At 38.6% G+C, this 17,811-nt stretch overlaps 1 protein-coding gene and 1 long non-coding RNA gene across 5 annotated transcripts; one reads left to right on the top strand and one right to left on the bottom strand.

The window, feature by feature from the left end:
• Window positions 1–122: 122 nt before the first annotated feature.
• On the bottom strand, window positions 123–6,428 carry slitrk5b (SLIT and NTRK-like family, member 5b). Of its 4 annotated transcripts, none has more exons than XM_015044762.1 (3): window positions 6,086–6,428; window positions 5,626–5,738; window positions 123–5,227 (listed from the first exon to the last, which is right to left on the bottom strand). In XM_015044762.1, exon 3 carries the CDS (start codon window positions 5,170–5,172, stop codon window positions 2,572–2,574), a length of 2,601 nt encoding a protein of 866 aa, XP_014900248.1. In that variant the 5' UTR covers window positions 5,173–5,227; window positions 5,626–5,738; window positions 6,086–6,428; the 3' UTR covers window positions 123–2,571. The 4 variants fall into 4 exon arrangements, with proteins under 4 accessions (XP_014900248.1, XP_014900237.1, XP_014900228.1 ...); XM_015044751.1 differs by having other exon boundaries at window positions 6,090–6,428; XM_015044742.1 differs by lacking the exon at window positions 6,086–6,428 and having other exon boundaries at window positions 5,626–6,012.
• A 4,712-nt stretch (window positions 6,429–11,140) lies between these two features.
• On the top strand, window positions 11,141–13,184 carry LOC106954935 (uncharacterized). The gene is made up of 3 exons (XR_001426463.1): window positions 11,141–11,317; window positions 11,401–11,679; window positions 11,759–13,184. It is a non-coding gene; the product is annotated as an uncharacterized LOC106954935 (long non-coding RNA).
• Window positions 13,185–17,811: the final 4,627 nt, after the last annotated feature.

Here is a 17,811-nt window from a genome sequence, read left to right as displayed (position 1 = left end):
TATTAATAAAGAAAAGGAAATAAAATATATATATATATATATATATATATATATATATATATATATATATATATATATATATATATATATATATATATAAAGGAGTTTGTTTGTTTTTTTTCTAATATAAAAATAGTTGTTTAACAGATGCTCACACATGCCTGAGGCCAATAAATTTTCTCTAAATAAAAGGAATATTAAGACAAAGCATGAAATAGACCCAACTCCGAACAACATACCAGTTAAACCAGTGTCAGGTTTTCAGGAGGCAGGTTGCAACCAGGCCAAATGACAATGAACACACACGCATGTTGATGGGCAATTTAAGCTGTCCAATTCATTCCATTCAAATATTTTTGGTGTTTGGAAGAGAATATCTTCACCTGCACAGGGAGAAGATGCAAACAGCACACAGTAAGGTCCTGACCGAGATTTAAACCCAGAAATTTCTTGCTGCAAGGCAACACCATGGACAACTGGGTCACTGTGCAGTTCTATACATGAACGTGCAAATGCAAATGTGTTTCAACCAGTTTTCAACCCAGTGCCATGGGTTGAAAACTGGCATTATGCACACTGCTGCTGTTCCCGGACATCTCAAACTCGAAAGTATTTGCAAGCAACAGTAAAATCAACAATTGAGATGACTTTTATAGAAATGAAAAATACCGACTTGATTACTTACTTGATCTTTTTTTTTTTATGTCTCAGAACCAGGTAAAATTTCATAATTCTCAGCATTAACATGCAAAATTAATCACTTTGATTTGAAATACACCACTTTATAACTTCATTTCAGCACATTAGACAACCTCTTGAATTTTTTCGAGTTTTGCTTCATCCTTTTGTAAGTTAACAAGTGAGGTCTTTATTAAAAGATGTCCCTCTGCTTGTATGTACACTGCAGGTCCTGAACAATAAACACTGAGGACAAACTTACAGAAGCTTTTAACTGCCAGAACTTGGAAATAAATTCAGAAGCAGTATATCGTTAAAATGAGAACATTTTCGCATTTTAACAAGTTTTACATCTCGCTATGACGTGAAAGTTTCACGTCACAATGAGCTACTGCTGAATTTATTTCCCAGCTCTGGCAGTTAAATGCTACCAACTAAAGCAAACAAAGAAAATACTATACTTGAGTTCTAGTTTGCTGGGGAGTCAGGCTCAGGTGAATATTTCTATTTCAGTCTCTTGCAGAATTATTATTTTAAAATTCTCATTTTCTTTTTCCTATACACATTCCAGCCTGGTGTGTAAATAAATCTATTTGCAGCCCTTTCTAAGCCTGAAACAAGACTCAACTGTTGGTCAGGAAAATTTACTCAAATTAATTTACTCACCCACTTTTTCCATAATGGTAATTACAGTAAACACTGGTGTCCTTTCTTTGATGAGGTTGAGCTAATGTATATAATTTCATCATCTAAATTATGCCAAACCTGACACTGACAAGGGGTCTTGTTGTGGGTCAGCAGCTATAGCTCACGCTTAGTTCACACCGAGCAGATTGGACTTTTATTTTGCACTAAGCATTAAATGTGGTGTTATGGAAATACAGCTGCACAGATGCACAAGGAATACAGGTAGTATAAATCAAACATTTAACAGGGTTTTCGTTGCATATTTATGTTTTTATGCTTTTTTTTTGTTTTTTAGATTGCTTTGGTGTTGATTTAAGGAAATTTTAAAATGGATGTACATTTATGTGTAGTAAAGTTGCAGAAACTGCATTTGTACAAATTTGCAGTGCGGAGAACAGAAATAAAGACATCCGAACTGATACAAATTTTTGGTTACTAATCACAAGTGCAACAAGTATTAACTTAACCTAAAACTTCTGCTGGTTGGGAAATGAAAGGTTATCACCAGAAGGGTCTAAGTATACAAACAAGGCTAGTGTAATACTGTCATGGTACAGATAATCATTACATTTCTCCCACCTATCTGCTGGAGTGGAGACTTTCACTGCATCCATAATTTATGTTTGTGGTAAAAATGAAGAATATTAATGTATTTCATATAATTGTTCTACAGTTATTAATCTTGAATGATACATTTTGATGAAGACTTTTGTATAAATCAATAAAATTTAACTTGAACTTCAATGCTTGGGTTTCATACAAAAAAGTAAGAAAATTGGCAGAACTGGCTGCCTTATGTGTATCGCTGTCAAATAGCATAAGCTTATTTAGAGGTGAAGAACGTATCGTCTTCATGGCTCATTAATACTCATAAAATGCAGCCAATTTCAGAGTTAAAGCTCAGGCTCAAATTATTGACAGTGATTCTCTTCAGGGTGAATTCAGTGAAAGGGTGAGTCATAAGAGCCCTGAATCTGAGTTTTATGTTGATATTTGCACATTCAAACTCAAATGCAAACCACACTGGACTGAAGTGTTAAGTGGCGCTTCAAAATGAATAATTGCCCTCTTGTATCACTCACTCTGTAAAGCATAATTCCCAGAAAAAAAAGCATTTAATATCTTGCACTGCAGTTTGCTGAATTGAGAAAATTGTCCCTTTACCACACAAATGCGTCCGCACTGATCATCGCGAGGACAGGTGTTTTAAAACTGTGTGAATGTAGTTCGTTTTTCCAGAACCTCGAGGTAATCTGGATCAAGGTGAAGCTTTGCTTTCAGTTCCCAGTACTCGCTCCTGTTGGGTTCCACATAAACGGAACTCGGCGTTGTACAATACAATATTGTCTGTTGTATTCTGTCTGGTTGCACATATTGATGCCTTGCATCAAAGTCTGAGGTATACTGATTTGCTGAGTGCGCACCGTGTCTGCAAGGTAACGTGCTGCTGTGGCGTCTGTTCTTGTCAGGTTCAAGTACGTCTCTATAGTAGCACGGATCGTCTCGGTAAGGGGTGGATGGCTTGTTAAGAGGCTCTGGAGTGGTGGCGCTGTACTCCGAGCTTATCACGTTACTGGCTGCCTCTTCATCGAGGTTACCCAGAAAGGCGCTGCTTAACTCGTCAAAGTCTCTAAATCCATCCACTGCTTTGTTGTCCATGGGGGTTTGTGCACCAGTTCTGCATGTGGCTTCAGTAGGAGGTGGGATATACTCGTATACATGCCCAGCTGATGTTCTTACTTTGGGAATGGATGCCTTTTTGTAAAGGCCGTACTCCATGTTGAGAGAGCTAATGCAAGCATTCATCGATTCATTCTGCTCACTTTGACTCTTCTGGCGTCTCTTTTTTGTAGCCACAAACAGTCCCGCAGCCACAAACACAGACACAATAAATAAGAGGAGAAGGGCAAGAATCATTACAGATAAAGGAATAGTGTTGAGCTGAGTGTCGGAGTCTAAAGATGTTTCTATAGTGATAGTGCTCCCCGGGAAGGATTCCTCGGAGGGCGGAATCATAGAAGCAAGTATCTCAGAGTTATTAGGGCAGACATTAGTAGTCTTAATGTATCTCATATCTTCCCCAGCCAGCTTCTTGGGGGAGCCACAGATGACGTTGTTTACAACTGTGCCCATGCTGAGCAGCTCCAGCCACATCTTCAGATCTAGTATATTGCACGAGCAATCCCAGGGATTCTCGTATAAATCGACTTGAACAAGGGCTGTTAATTGATCAAGTACACCCCTGACAGGAAGATACCGCAAGTGGTTGTTACGAAGATTTAGTCTAGCTAATGTCAAGCCATTAAAAGTGCCCTCAGGTAAAGTTTTCAAGAGATTATTGTTTAAAAAAAGAAGCTGAAGTTTTGGGACATGTTGAAAAGTGTCCGCAGTTACTTCTTTAATGACATTGTACTCTAAATACAAGAACTGCAGGCTCTCTAGTCCATAAAACATATTGGATCTAAGATGGTCAATCAAATTCCCATTAAGGTACAGTCTTCGCAGATTTGTCAAATCGCCAAAAGCTCTATCATCTACCCCAGCTATCCTATTGTTACCAAGATGAAGCAAATCTAATCCAGTTGCCTCAATAAAATCTGAGCAATGCACCACAGAGATGTAGTTCCCTGTAAGATACATCTTTTTGGGGTTGTATGGTTTAGGGTTCAGATCAGAGATCTGTTCAATCTTTCTCTCCTGGCAGTTCACATTCAGCCCAAGGTCTGAAATCTGGAGATTGCAGGTGCAGGCAGTTGGGCAATCTAAAGGCACTGGAGATTTGGTCTGATACGACACAATTTGACCATAATTCTGTGGCTTGTTGGACGGGACACGGGCGGTGGGTTTTGATTTTAATTTGGCTGACTGACGAGGTCCCTTGGTCGGTCTCGATGAAGATCTTGCGATGCCAGATGCGGTGAAGGAGGCGCCAACAGCTGGAGTGGTCCTGTAGTATGCGTCAATGCCCAGATGAGGGGGAGGTGGCATCTCATACTCAGCAATTGCTCTCCTTGGGCACAGCTCTTGCTTCGAAACCTCGTCAAGGTCTCTTCCATGAAGCCGAAATGGGAACTCACAAACCACGTCCCCAACCAAGGCTGTGTACGAAATGCTTTCCAGCCAGGTCTTCAGAGCAATCAACTCACAGGAGCAGTTCCACGGATTCTCCTCCAGCTGTAACTCCACGACACTGTTCATGTGCTCCAGCAGACCAACGTAGGGAAGCACTTTGAGCTGATTCCCTCGTAGGTCTAAATGAGTCAATGGTACAAACTGAAAAAGGTTTACAGGCAGGCTAGATATTAAATTGTCATTCAGAATCAAGACCTCCAGATGTCGAAGTCTGCTGAAGGCATTTTGCTCCACATGACTGATGTAATTATAATCAATCTGTAAATACTTCAGACTTTCAAGGCCATGGAAAAACTCTTCTTTCAAGGCATCGATTTTGTTATTATTGAGATGTAATCGTTTTAATCCCTGCAGTCCATTAAAAGCTCCAGCTTTAACTTCTGATATTTCATTATTTCCAAGATTTAATATTGTAAGTCCTTTGTACTCAGCAAAATCATTGGTAGAAAGCTTTGTCAAAAGATTCCCAGTAAGGAGCAGTTGATACTGGGAGAAGAGCACTGGGCTTATGTCAGAGAGTCTTGCAATTCCTCGGCTTTCACAGCTCACTGTAAGCATCCCTTCTCTTTCCTCACAGGCGCACAGTTCTTGACAGATTTCCCCATAATGGCCAGACATTTCAACGGTGCACACTGACGTTGCACCGAGCAAAACATATGGAATCCAAAGCTGCATTTTCCTGCAAATAATGGCCAAACTTGTAGTCCTGCTAAGGTATCCTCAGTGTCATCTAGAATAAAAAACAAAACAAAACAAAACAAAAACACATCGTAATGCGAATCTGACAGCAACTCTCACATCAGAAAGCTCACAAGTCAAGATTTTCTCCTACAATCAAGAAACTTTACTCTGAATTGAAAGGAACTTGTTTAAGCAGTGCAAAGGAAAGGAAAGAAAAAAAAAAGCAAAGCGAGGTCAGAGCAACTACTAAGAACAAAACAAATGTCTGTGTAGAGAAGCCATATTGCATTTGCTTGCTGAAACGTGAAAAAGCAAATAAACAAAAAACACAAGCTTTCAATTGAACCATATACCTTAATTACGGCAGATTAACAGAAATTTAGCGTCTTACATCCAATACAGACACCCAGCATCATTTTCCCTCCAACTCCAGCTGGAAATACATACCTCACGCACATTGAAGAAGACGTAGGGTCTTTCCTGGGTGCTTCAGCGCATCTTTTTTATTTTTAATCCTTCGAAGCGAAACAGAAATAGGGAAGCAGACGCAGCCGTCGTCACTAATGCACAGGAGAGGATGAAAGAAACGCTGATCAACCATAACTGCCAAATGCTTCTCTTTCAGCTCGCTGTGCCGGAGGAGACACGGCAGCGATGCTCGGTAACTAAGTTGCTGCTCTCCCTCTCTCTCTTTCCCTGTCTCTCTTTTTCTCTCTTCCTCTCTCTGGACGCGCACAAACACGCTGCCTCTCACTCGGTGGTCGAGAGGATGTCAAGTCATTTCATGCACAAAAAAATCAGCTCAGTGGAGCATCATGCAGAGATGCACCCCCATCTAAATTCACCCTCCACCGTCACTCATTCCTCAACCCACCCCCACCACCCCCCAAAAAAGATGTTGACCTACCTACCAGCAAGAAGTCCGCCAAAGATATCAATGATTTAAAGTCTGAGACGTGCTTCCTGCGTCGGAAACAACGCGTCTTGGTTATTCATGCAGAAAACAAACCCAAAACAAAAGAAGAAGAAGAAAAAAAAACGCCCTGCCAACGCCAAGTTGCATCAGCTCTTCATATAATCTGCCAGACCTGGAATAAGAAATGCCTGCAGGGGGGAGATAGCGATGCAGCCTGAAAAAAAAAAGGATAACCGTGTCACTGTCTGTCTTTTTAGAGACATGAATCGATTACATCTTTTCCACCATCACTCTGGCTCTTCCTTCCCGTAGCTTGTGGATCTGGACTAATCCAAAGTAAACTGATATAAGGTGCTGTTGTAACTTCTTTCTTTCTACATTACACGTAGAACGAATATTATGAATATTAACTATTCTGCTTTTAATATTCATATAATAGGAATAATAATAATAAAACAATAGTTATTATTACTATTATTATTATTACATTTAATCACAATAACAATAACTAATCTGAATCGACTAGATCAATTAATTAGATTCTGCTTTTAATACATGGCAACGTTGTTGCTTGTAGGCACCAAACTTAACAGCTCCATAGTAAATATTTTAAATCTTTAAGTGAAATTGTTATTTAATTGAAAACAAAGGAAAAAGTGTGCAAACAACAAATAATCACACCAAAGAATGGTGAACTAATTACTCAATACTAATTTACTGCTAGAGTAAACATGTTATCCAGTGTTTATGTCAGATCAGTGACTAGCTGCATTTCTATTAACCATAAAATTGTGCAAATTGAAATTATGAAAAGAAGTTTACCTAATGGAAACAAACAAACAAACAAAAAAAAAAAAACTTTTCGATATTAAGTTTCTTCGCTGGGATGAGGTGGTTCTGCAGTCATATCAAAGTAGGTGTAATCTGCAAAACTGCAATGAAAATAATTTGTTCGCATCACACGAGTCATGTGATCAACACCCGGAAACGATGACGAAGGAAGTGGCAGGAGGATGATGGTTTGTTTTAGGTTTTTTTGGACAATGAGCAGCTGGTTCCACCAGAGCTCTATCAGCATCACACAGGTCATTAAAAGTTGAACTATGGATTCCAACATATTGAATCCGTTGCTCTTCTCTATAATCGGCGATTACAGTTTTGCCAAAACACTGCATACGTAGCCACTGCCCAGGCTTATTGCTCCAATGTCTTCCCTAATGGCTGATAGATGATGAGCGCTGTCATGGCTGAATCATGATTATATTTAATCTAATAAATATATATTTGTTTACATCCGTTGCTGCCATGATTTTAAATTATGTATTGTGTGAACAAGCTTAATCATGTGTGATTTTAATTTAATTTCTTACTTAATGGAAAAGCAGCTACTAACTGCACCGATTTTCGGGTTTTTAACACAAATAGGACAGAGATTCTTATATTAGGATCTATTCACCTGCATTCTAAAATCAATTAGACAGTTCCTTATTTTTTGCCCAGTAATCAAATACAGTGTAAGAACATCTAGGATTACATTTGACTCCTCATTATGCTTTTACTCTCGCATTAGAGCTGTTTCTCATTCCTGTTTCTTTTATTAAAAAACAAAAAAACAAAAAAAAAAACATTGCGAGACATTGGTCTCCAGAGCAGAAAATTATTCATGCTTTTGTGTCATCACATTTGGACGACTGTAATGTCATTTTTATGGATCTGGACAGATCATCAGTTTCATGTCTGCAGGCCATTCAGAATGCAGCAGCAGTATGCCTTCTTACTAAATCTAGCAAATACGTTCATATTCACCACAGTCTTATACCATGTGCTCCGGCTCCCAGTGGATTTTTGAATTTGGCTTAAAGTAGTTGTTCTCACCTTCAGATCTCAGAATGTCCAGACTCCTGATTATTTGTGTCAGCTTTTTACCAAACACTCTGCTGCAAATGGCCTTTGGTCCCAAGCCCAGAGTCTCCTGGTTGCTCAACACACTGAACTAAAAACTAAGGAGGACAGAGCCTCTCAGTCTGTGGCTCCTAAACTGTGGGAAAGTTTTTCTCTTCAGATTTAATTTGCTGACTCTGTGGAGGATTTAAAATAAAAACAGGCAGGTATCAGGGCAGGGTTTCCACTCTCATTCACACTTTAAAATACTTTTGTCTGTGTTATAGCTAGCATATGCAATATATGCTAGCTATAACATACAATTTATTTCTCAGACACCATTGCTTGATTTTGTATTTAAACGATTAGACTACAGAAATTGGAAACATTAGTTTCTTAGATTTCTCCAACATATGAGCTAATTCAAAACATAATGACTCAGCATTTTCTACATGTCACTGTTTTCATCACTATTGTTTATTTTGCATTAATGGACAACAAAGGTGTTTTATTAGAAAGGTGACATAAATCTTTGTATACTGAGCCTCCCCAAAAGAAGGCAATACCCTTCAAGCTAAATTCCTCTAGAGCCACATCTGAACTTCACTAGGATTAATGTTGCGCTTGAAAGGCGGTTTATAAATAAACTTTACTTACTTACGTCCTAGGGTAAAAATAATACATTAAATTTGCAACACAGTGACAGTCCAAACTGAAATGCACTTTGATCGTAAGTCAAACAAATAGACATTATTTATGGTACAATGTAAAATGTAGTCACAATGCATTACAAATGTTAATTTTATTAAAGGGAAACTTACTTGAAATATGGAAATAGCTAAAAGAAAGGGACTACACTTAGTTGTCTTTAAAAAATAAAAGAGGTCAGCAGAAGATTCAGCACTTCTTGCTTTCTACAAAGAGTCAGTTCACTCGACAACCAAGGTCAAAGAATCACGCATGCAAACACTCACACCTCAGGGTAATTTCAAGTGTTTAAATAACCTGGCATGCAGATTTAAACTGTCGATTCATCCACCCACTGATCTCTCCAAGGTTGCCGGACCACTGAAGCCTGTCTCCAACAATCTTTATGTGAGCGGCTAAAGACTTATTATCTGCTAAAATAATAAGATGAAACGTATTTTATTGATCACAGATTTGTTAAGCTATTGGGCAACAGCGACATGACATACAGAAAACAGACAACATAAGTAAGAATGCAGTAAAATGTAAATTTTTATACAATAAAATAGTGTTCTCCAAAAATGTATATGCCATACAAACATACTGCAGTCTGATGCTCAATCCAGTACTTTGCATGATGCAATTGGATATGATGATAGCTAAGTTTAATTGGAATGTATATGTGTGACTTAATGTGCGATTGACGTGACTCCTTTTGTAAATTGCCTTGAGACAACATTTGTTGTGAATTGTCACTTTTTAAATAAACTGATTTGAAATGAATTGAGTCAGAAGAACAAAAGATAGCCCTTTGGTGCTTCCTGTGACATAAGTAGAATTCAGCAGCATCAAATCCCTATGTTATTGTTATTATCATCACTGATTAGTTTCAAGAAGGGCTTATGTATATGGAGTAGACTGCAGCTATAAAGTTCAACAAATGCATAACCAATGTGATAATTAACTATTTGGATTAATCCGAATGTGCTAAATGGGAGATTACAATAATTAAAAGCTTTGCTTACAAAAAAAAAAAAAAAAGCGTAACAGTGTGTGTGTGTTTATTCTAAAAGGTAAACTGAGTCATAGTGTGTGAGTCATTGTCCACCCTGTGTGCATGTTTTTCAGTCGGCCCTAATGAAAACCAAACAGTTATGGAATAGGCTTTCAGGCATAATCAGTGTTAATTATTTAAATGCTTCTGATCTGAACTGGAGACACATGATGCATACTAAATATTTTGTTAGTTCAGTGATACAGCAAATGATAAAGAAAGACACACCTACACACACACACCTACATACACACACACACACACACACATACAAAAAAAACAAAAAAAAACACTACCTGTCTGGCACTTTTTATCTGGATGGGTTAGCACTGAGGCAGAAACATGTCAAGTATCATTGCATACTGCTGTGTCCTCGTGGAGCTGTATCCATCATACTCTCCACTTGGCTCTTGCTCACATGGGATGAGAGCAGGCGCATCAGGGACACTGCCTGTGGCCCATGCTAAAGAGTATGACGGCGGCATTCAGTGTGCATGCAATTCATTTTTGCTTCTGTTTCCACTGCCTTCAGAGGTTTTCTTCCTCAGTGTGGGCCTTTACCGCTCGCTAAGCCTATCACTATAACTCTATTTCTGCATAAATTAGCACTGATGTTTTAGCGGAGTTTAAATATGATAAGATATGATTTTATCTCGTTGCAGTCAAATATCAGCCACTCTGCTTAGTGTTTTTTATTGCCCAATTTTAATTTGCTTATTTGCATTCCATTCCATTTTTGGTCCCGCTTATGTTTGCTTCTCTTGCAGTATTACAATAAATCTTCATCCCTGGTCAAAACATGTAGCAGGAATATGAGGCGATGCATGATATGAGCTTCATTTAGTATCTCTCTGAGTCTTCCATGACACTGAACATAATCTTTCACCAACTGGGAGCAGAAAGTAGTGTGCTGCACAAACACATAGGCAGCATGCACACATGCACTAATGCACACATGTACCAAGTGAATGAGGGAAAATGATGATGACTAACAATTATGTGTTCCAAGGTCAGACATACACAAATGGAGTTGGAGCCATGCCACAGTGGATGATGGGTAGCTCTTCTGATTTATTCTCTATGTAGATGGCACAATGCAGTTTGTCATGTGCGTCCAGCTGCAGCATCCCAATAAAATGCTCTGCCACCGTCTACCAGGAGGGCTCTGACTGGCCTTTGTTGCATTAGTTCTTATGCAACACGGGAAATGCAGGTACAAGGACATCTGTACAAATTAGAATAGAAATCGATAAGTTAACTCATTTTAGTAAATCAGCTGAAAAATGGAAGCGTTTACATTAATTATCTCTGTACAGTGATATATTTCAATCTGAAAACCGTGCTGATTATGGCTGACAGTTAGTGGGAAATCCAAAATGTTGTTTCTCAGTGTTGGGTGGTACCAGGTTGTGGGGTTAGTTTGTTTTCCTTTTCAGCATCACCTACTGTCCAGCAGAAGGCGCCAGCGGTTCGGGTTTGTCAGGAGGGCGTGCTGAGGGGTTCAACAGGACGCACCTGTTTGGGATCATCTTCATCAACCAGGAGGAGTACGTGAGCAGCGGGCTTCCAGTACTTCTCTGCCAGAGTGTTTGCCTTTTGTGGTACACCAGCCCTCTGAGTCAAAATTTAGAATCGTTTCATGCTCCCTTTGTATTGTTTTGACCTTTGCGACTCTTTTTTTCAGGACAAATTCAAGTGCCTCTGGGAAAGTTCCCTCGAGTCCACTAGCCCTGGATTACTCTTTTCGAGACGCCGTGAGTTTTACTCATTGGAAGCCCGAGTATCACTACCATCTCCTCTGTGAACTTACCTCCAACAAGTCTCTGGCTGGAAGTCCGCCTCGCTGTTCCTCGGTGCCCTCACCCTGACTTACCTGTTCGCCCTCCAACGCCACTTCCGTCCTCGGCCTACCGACTGTCTCATCACAATCTCCACAACTTGGTACCAAAACCTTCAACAACAAGTAAGCCATTAAACAATATTTCCAGGTGTTCATAGTTTCCCACCGTCATTGAACTCACCATCTCCCTTTTTGTGTGCAGCCCCTTCGGAGTTCCTGGTCGCAGTCATCCTTACTGTTGCTCTGTCAAGTCGCTTGTAAATAAACTAATTGCATTTACTTGTCCTCTGAGTGTTTCTGCATGTGGGCTCGAAACATTAAACCCAACATGACACTCAATCATGGGATATTAAAAAAGAGAAATACAAAAAAAAAAAGGATTGCAATTATAGAAATGTGATTCCAGTGAAAAGCATGCCCATGCATAAAATTTAGTTGGGGCTGTTTTTGGATGAATTAGTTGGGGCTGTTTTTGGATTGCTGCTGCAAGTGTTTAACATGCAGCAGCAATCCAAGAGTGTGTGTTTGCGGCATGGCATGCATAGGATCAGAACTATGGCTCTGCTTTGATAGCAGGTTTTATCTTGTCATTGTTATTGGGCCCACTGCCTCCAGTCGTCTTAAAAATGAAAAATAAAATCTCTAATTGGATAAGGCCAGCTGAGTTTGAACAGTGACGTGATTGTCATTGAACCAGGTGATGCTTCTTTCAGCAGTACTGGCAGAAACCAAGTCCAGTTGGAAAATATTCATTAACTTGGAGCATGGGTTTCAAAGAGGAACATTTGTCATAAAAAAGTATCTTTAAAAATAAGCAGATATTAAGCATACTTTCCATTAAATGCATACATTTCTGTAATATATTTTTTTCTTTGGTCTGATGTAATATCCATCCATCCATTCTCTACCTGCTTATCCCTGTAAGGTTTCTGGGGGGCTGCAGCCTTATTCCAGCGGCCATTGGGGGTAAAATGGGTGCACCTTGAACAGATCGCCAGTCTGATGTAACTTTCTAATCCTAAGTGTCATCTTTTCATTAACTGTAAGTAGAAATCTTCATGACGAACAAAAATAAATGTTTGAAAAAAACATCTGTGTGTAATGAATCCATAAAATGCGTTTTTCTTTGTAAACTGATTTACTGAAATATAAATTTCTTCAATATCTGTTAATATAAAGCTTGTCATTGGAGGGAATCATAAAGTGAGCCAAATTTTTCTTGTAATTTTGTTTCACATTGGACTCCAAGCATCTTGGATTATCATGTATTTCTTCCTCCAGACATTTGGCCCTTGTTTTTTTTTTTTTTTTTGTTTGTTTTTAAACAAAAGTTATACATCATTTTCATCTGAAAAGTGTTCGGGCCACCCAGCAACAGTCCAGACTTCTCTGCTTGATCTTGGTTAGAGGCGTTTGCTATTTTCTCTGGTTCAGTATCGTTAACACAAGAAATGTGATAGTTTAACCCTTCCTCCTGGATAAGTCTCTGTGTAGTTACTCTTTGACTCCATTGACGACCGAAACCTTGTGACTCTTTCAGAAACTGTTGATTTGGCTTTGCCTTACAATTCTCACAAGTGTGCAGTTTTCCCTGCTGTTTTTGCACCACTTTCTACAGTACCACACTCTTTCCTTCCTCTAGTCTTTCCATTACTATGCTCAGATTCAGCACTTTGTGAAAAGGCTATTTTTTTTTATTTTTTTTTTTTTACCTTTTGTAGGGGGTTGATGGTTGTATGCTGGACAAGTATAAAGTCAGCAGTTTTCTCCATGATTGTACAGAACGCATCATAGCATTTTTCCATTGAAAGATTTTGAAGTTTAATATTAAAATTTTCATGGAAACATTTTCCTGTCTTTGGGTTTCATTTTCTTTGAGCCTTTACCATGAAAATTAACTAAAACAAATGGTTAACATTGATAAATTTCAGAGCACATCATCCTTTGCCTTGTAGAAGCTTTTTTTCTTCCACTTAATATTGCGACTGCTAAAATGCAGAAAAAAGCTTGAGGGCCCACATGGTGATTTGAAGGCTTTAATAATTAAAAACAAATAAAAAATTACAGGCAAGGAATTAAAGGGGCAGTATCGTGTAAAATCAATGTTTTTTGAGCTTGACATCATGTTATAATGTTATACCCTCATAAAAAAATATACCTGGAGTGTTGCCTTGATTCTGTCATGCATGTTTAATAAATCCTTCAATCTCCCCAGGCAGCCATTCAGCTGTGCAAAATGCCTGTGGACCTAGCGCCTCCTTCGAGACCCAGCTCCTCCTCGGAGCTGCAGTTTCCAGGCTTCTGCCTCACAAAGCAGCCCTCTCCCTTTGCAAAACGCACAGTTTATGAGGAATTGATTTTTAAATGTTCTCAATAAGTAATTGAAATATATCAAACAAACCAAATGAACAGAGGGAAGATTAGAAGAAAGGAATAAGCAAACTAAGCACAACAAACTATACGGTCATTCATTTAGTGCATGGATGCATTTACAAGTTAGAATCACCTGTTGAGCTGAATTAATAAGATAACTAGACATTTTGGAGAGATTCTAATCTAATGAGATGGGCATGCATTATAACAATGCCTCTTTTCCCTGCGTAATTTGACTGGAATATTCAGTGGCGAATGATTAATCCACATTCTTCAGTGCTATATACTAGGAACCTGCACACCATCCTAACAATGCTCTGTAGAGGCCGTTAAAAGTGTTTAACATGCAGCAGCAATCCAAGAGTGCAGAAAAAAGCCCATAAAAGTTTTTTTAGAAAATCTATCAAACCTCGTCTATTATTAAGAAAACTTTTCAACAATGTTTTTCTTTTGAATAACGAGGAACATGTCAACGCTCCACTGAGATCTGTGCACTTAAAGGAGACTTGACAGATTAAACACCAGCCCACCTCGGAGACAATTTAGTCTGTCATTGCAGGGACAAATTAGCTGCTTGTTGAACTCACTGGCGGACGTTTTTTATTTTTTGGCAAGAAGCTTCTCACATGTGACTGGAAAAGGCCACCACGAAACTAGTGACAAGAAACTGCGGGGCTCAAGGGAAGAGTGCCGCGGACGGACTGACACTCTGCATGATCATTAGATAATAAACCGAGGCCAGACTAAGTGACAGGGCCAATAACAGACAGGGCATGAAAATTATTTTGTGGATGCAATGACTAGCAGCAAGCGGTCTGAACTAAAGCTTCTGAGGAAAACTCAGGCCTCCCTCGGGGAGGCAAGGGAGAAAATATGTTGGCACCATTGTCAGCTATCATGGATGACATCTCATAACCTCCATATAGACCCCTCGGTCCTGAAGGCAGATCTTGGTTTGGCAGTCAGCGTTTATAAGCCATTATAAAAGCCACACACAGCATGTTGTTTCCTACTTGAACACAGTAACGGCAGCGCTGCCTAAGTCTGTACAGACTTAGGATATATTTACACTCAATCTCTACCCCTTAAACTTTTGTAAAAAAAAAACAACAAAAAAAACAAAAAGGAGAATTTAGATTTATTTAGTTAATTTTTTTAATTTCTGTAAAGTCAAGCAAGCTCTCTTTCTTCCTATTTTTTTCAACCACATAAAACTTTATCACCTTTTCAGGCTGACCGCTCATAATTCCACCTATAGCACGACTCAACTTTTCATCTTATCTGGGCTGGCCTCTGGGAACTCCTCTGAAGCCCCTGTAGCACCCTGAGCTACAGTGGAAAGCTGTTATCATCCCAAGCATGTAGGCTTACTCTATCTGACCAAAAGCAGAGCTTCATAAATTCCAGCTGACTTCTTTCATGTGTCCACACTGCTTTGTTGCTTCAGTATGGGAAGACATGTTGTACTTATCCTTATTTGTTTAACTGTTCATGTATTTTTTTTTCTGGCAGCTGTCATAATACTTCAGTGCAGTTACTCTTTATGGAGTAGAATAGAACGCAATACAATAGACCTTCATTTCTTCCTTCGCGCTGCAGCAAATAAATAGGCTATAGAAAGCACATAGACATATACATTATAAAACAGCAATAGAAATAGAGTTAAAAAAAAACTGCTCAGTTGTACAATATGCAAATTAATCCAAAACCTAAAATAAAAAAAGAAAATAGTTTTGAAAAAATAGAAGACATGCGTCCTAAAATGTGCAGTTGTACAGTTGCTTGTGCATGAACAGGCAACTGTACAAGAATATGAAAACCCATGTAAGGAGCGACATAGATGTAAATAGTGTTTTGGCTTGTTGGGAGTAATGTTTGTCACACAGTAATGTTATAGACTCCTACGTACGCAACAGTGATTGCATGATTTGATATTGTGTTGAAGATTCATAATCTCATTTAAAAAGAATGCAAGAAGCTGCAACTTTCCTGGCAGCTGCTTGGGAAGAAATGAAGATACTCTGATGACACCTGGTGGTCCATGTGCAGAATCTGCGATGAGCCAAACAGAGCAAGAAAAAAAGTTCATAGACAAAAAGAAAAAATATGAAAAAAAAATGTGTGTGTCTGTTTGAATTGCATACCAACTTTAGGAACTGTATGTGGTAACACATTTATTAAAGCTATTTCTCTATAACTTATTTTATAAGAATAAGTTTGACGTCTAAATGACATTACATCTATAATTAAACAAAAAAAAATGTTGTCACATGTCACTTGGTAATAAGTCCATTAAGTCAAAATAATAATAATAATAATAATAATAATAATAATAATAATAATAATAATAATAATAATAATAATAATAATAATAATATCATTAAAACCCTGGTTATTCTCCTTTAAACGGTAAATCAAAGTTGAGTAGATGATATGTACCCATTCAAAAGTTGCCAAAACCTCTCTGCCACAAACTTTACACCACTACTGATTCTTGTTTACTTTACTAAATTCAGTGATTGACACTTAGAGAAACAAGACATATCAGCAATTTAACAATTTATTCCTTTAACAAACAGGGTCCTCTGTGGTGTATGGGAGAATCAAACACAGTCACAACTGGTGGCAGCTCCACCTGGTCACACGCTGCCGTTGGACAGCTTCTCATTCTTCAACCAACATTTGTCGCAAGTAAACAAATGTCGTCGTGTTGGACACTTTGGAGGGAACTGTGCATAAACGCTGATCCTACAAAAGTTCAAAAACGATTTAAACTGATTGCAGAATCTCATCTTGATATCTCTCAGCATTCAGATTGCTTCAAGTGACGACAGATTTTACTTTTCCAGCGAGGGAGATGTTCCCCCACGTCATCACGCTGCTCCTCCAAAAGCTGTTTGATATCGGCAGAGAAAACGTGACATGTTAGCTGCAAGATTTGGTACTTGTTGTTCTCACTGAGCAACAGACTATTAACAATACAGTTAATTCCATAAGGAATATTTTCTCCATAAGCATTCAGACAGATAAGAGGTTGTGCATCCCTGTGAGTATCACTGGCTTTAGTTTGATACAAGTGGAAATTGAGGTGTTTACTGCAGTAGTAGCAACACGAGTGGATAAAGTATTTCTCTTCATTTTATGTGCCCAGACACTAAGGGAACATGTGTGCAAATAGATGGATGTTGTTCGGCACTATGTGTTCTACTGATGTAATGAGATGCAAACTTGTCAAGGTGATAATAAATAAATAATGCTTGGACTACCGTATACATGATTGGAAGCCTGCTTGGAGATCTCTACAGGTAAACACATATCGGCAGTATTAGATGCACATTAAAAAAATAAACCCTATTATTTATCTACTATGAAACAATGCACACCAGCGGCATCTGATCGATGTCCACCGCTCCAAGGCAGCTACCCTTGTCAAACCTGTACTATTAAGGAGAGCTAAATCTACTGAATAAAACATTAACACATAATATCACTACTTTCCAGCTCCTCTGCTGCGCTGCTTTGGTGGGTCGTCGTCAACAGTTGTAGCGTCATGCAAAAAAAAAAAAATAAAAATAAAAATAAAATCATTCAAAATGAATAGAGTTTTTGTTGTAGGCCATTGGAGCTACTTTGATAAATGAATAACCGCATATGGAGAAATACTCACATCTGTTCTGACCCTTTCAATATTTGTCAGCATCATCGAAAGAGGCACAAGTTGGGAAATTGTTGTTGTATTTCCAACTGAAAACTTGGTAAATCTGACTTCTGGGAATAAACAGACCATCAGAACCTCAAATAATACTCTGACAGAAAAAGAAAAGTGTTTCTGTGATTTTTGTCTTTCTGCTCAGTCCTCTTGACCCCCTTGGTGGTCATGGA

This window comes from Poecilia latipinna, unplaced genomic scaffold, assembly GCF_001443285.1.
Source record: "Poecilia latipinna isolate Pla-1442-1.1 unplaced genomic scaffold, P_latipinna-1.0 Scaffold37, whole genome shotgun sequence".
Classification (NCBI taxonomy): Eukaryota; Metazoa; Chordata; class Actinopteri; order Cyprinodontiformes; family Poeciliidae; genus Poecilia; species Poecilia latipinna.
Note: the sequence above shows the minus strand (reverse complement) of the source record. Positions and strands in the feature narration are given on the sequence as shown.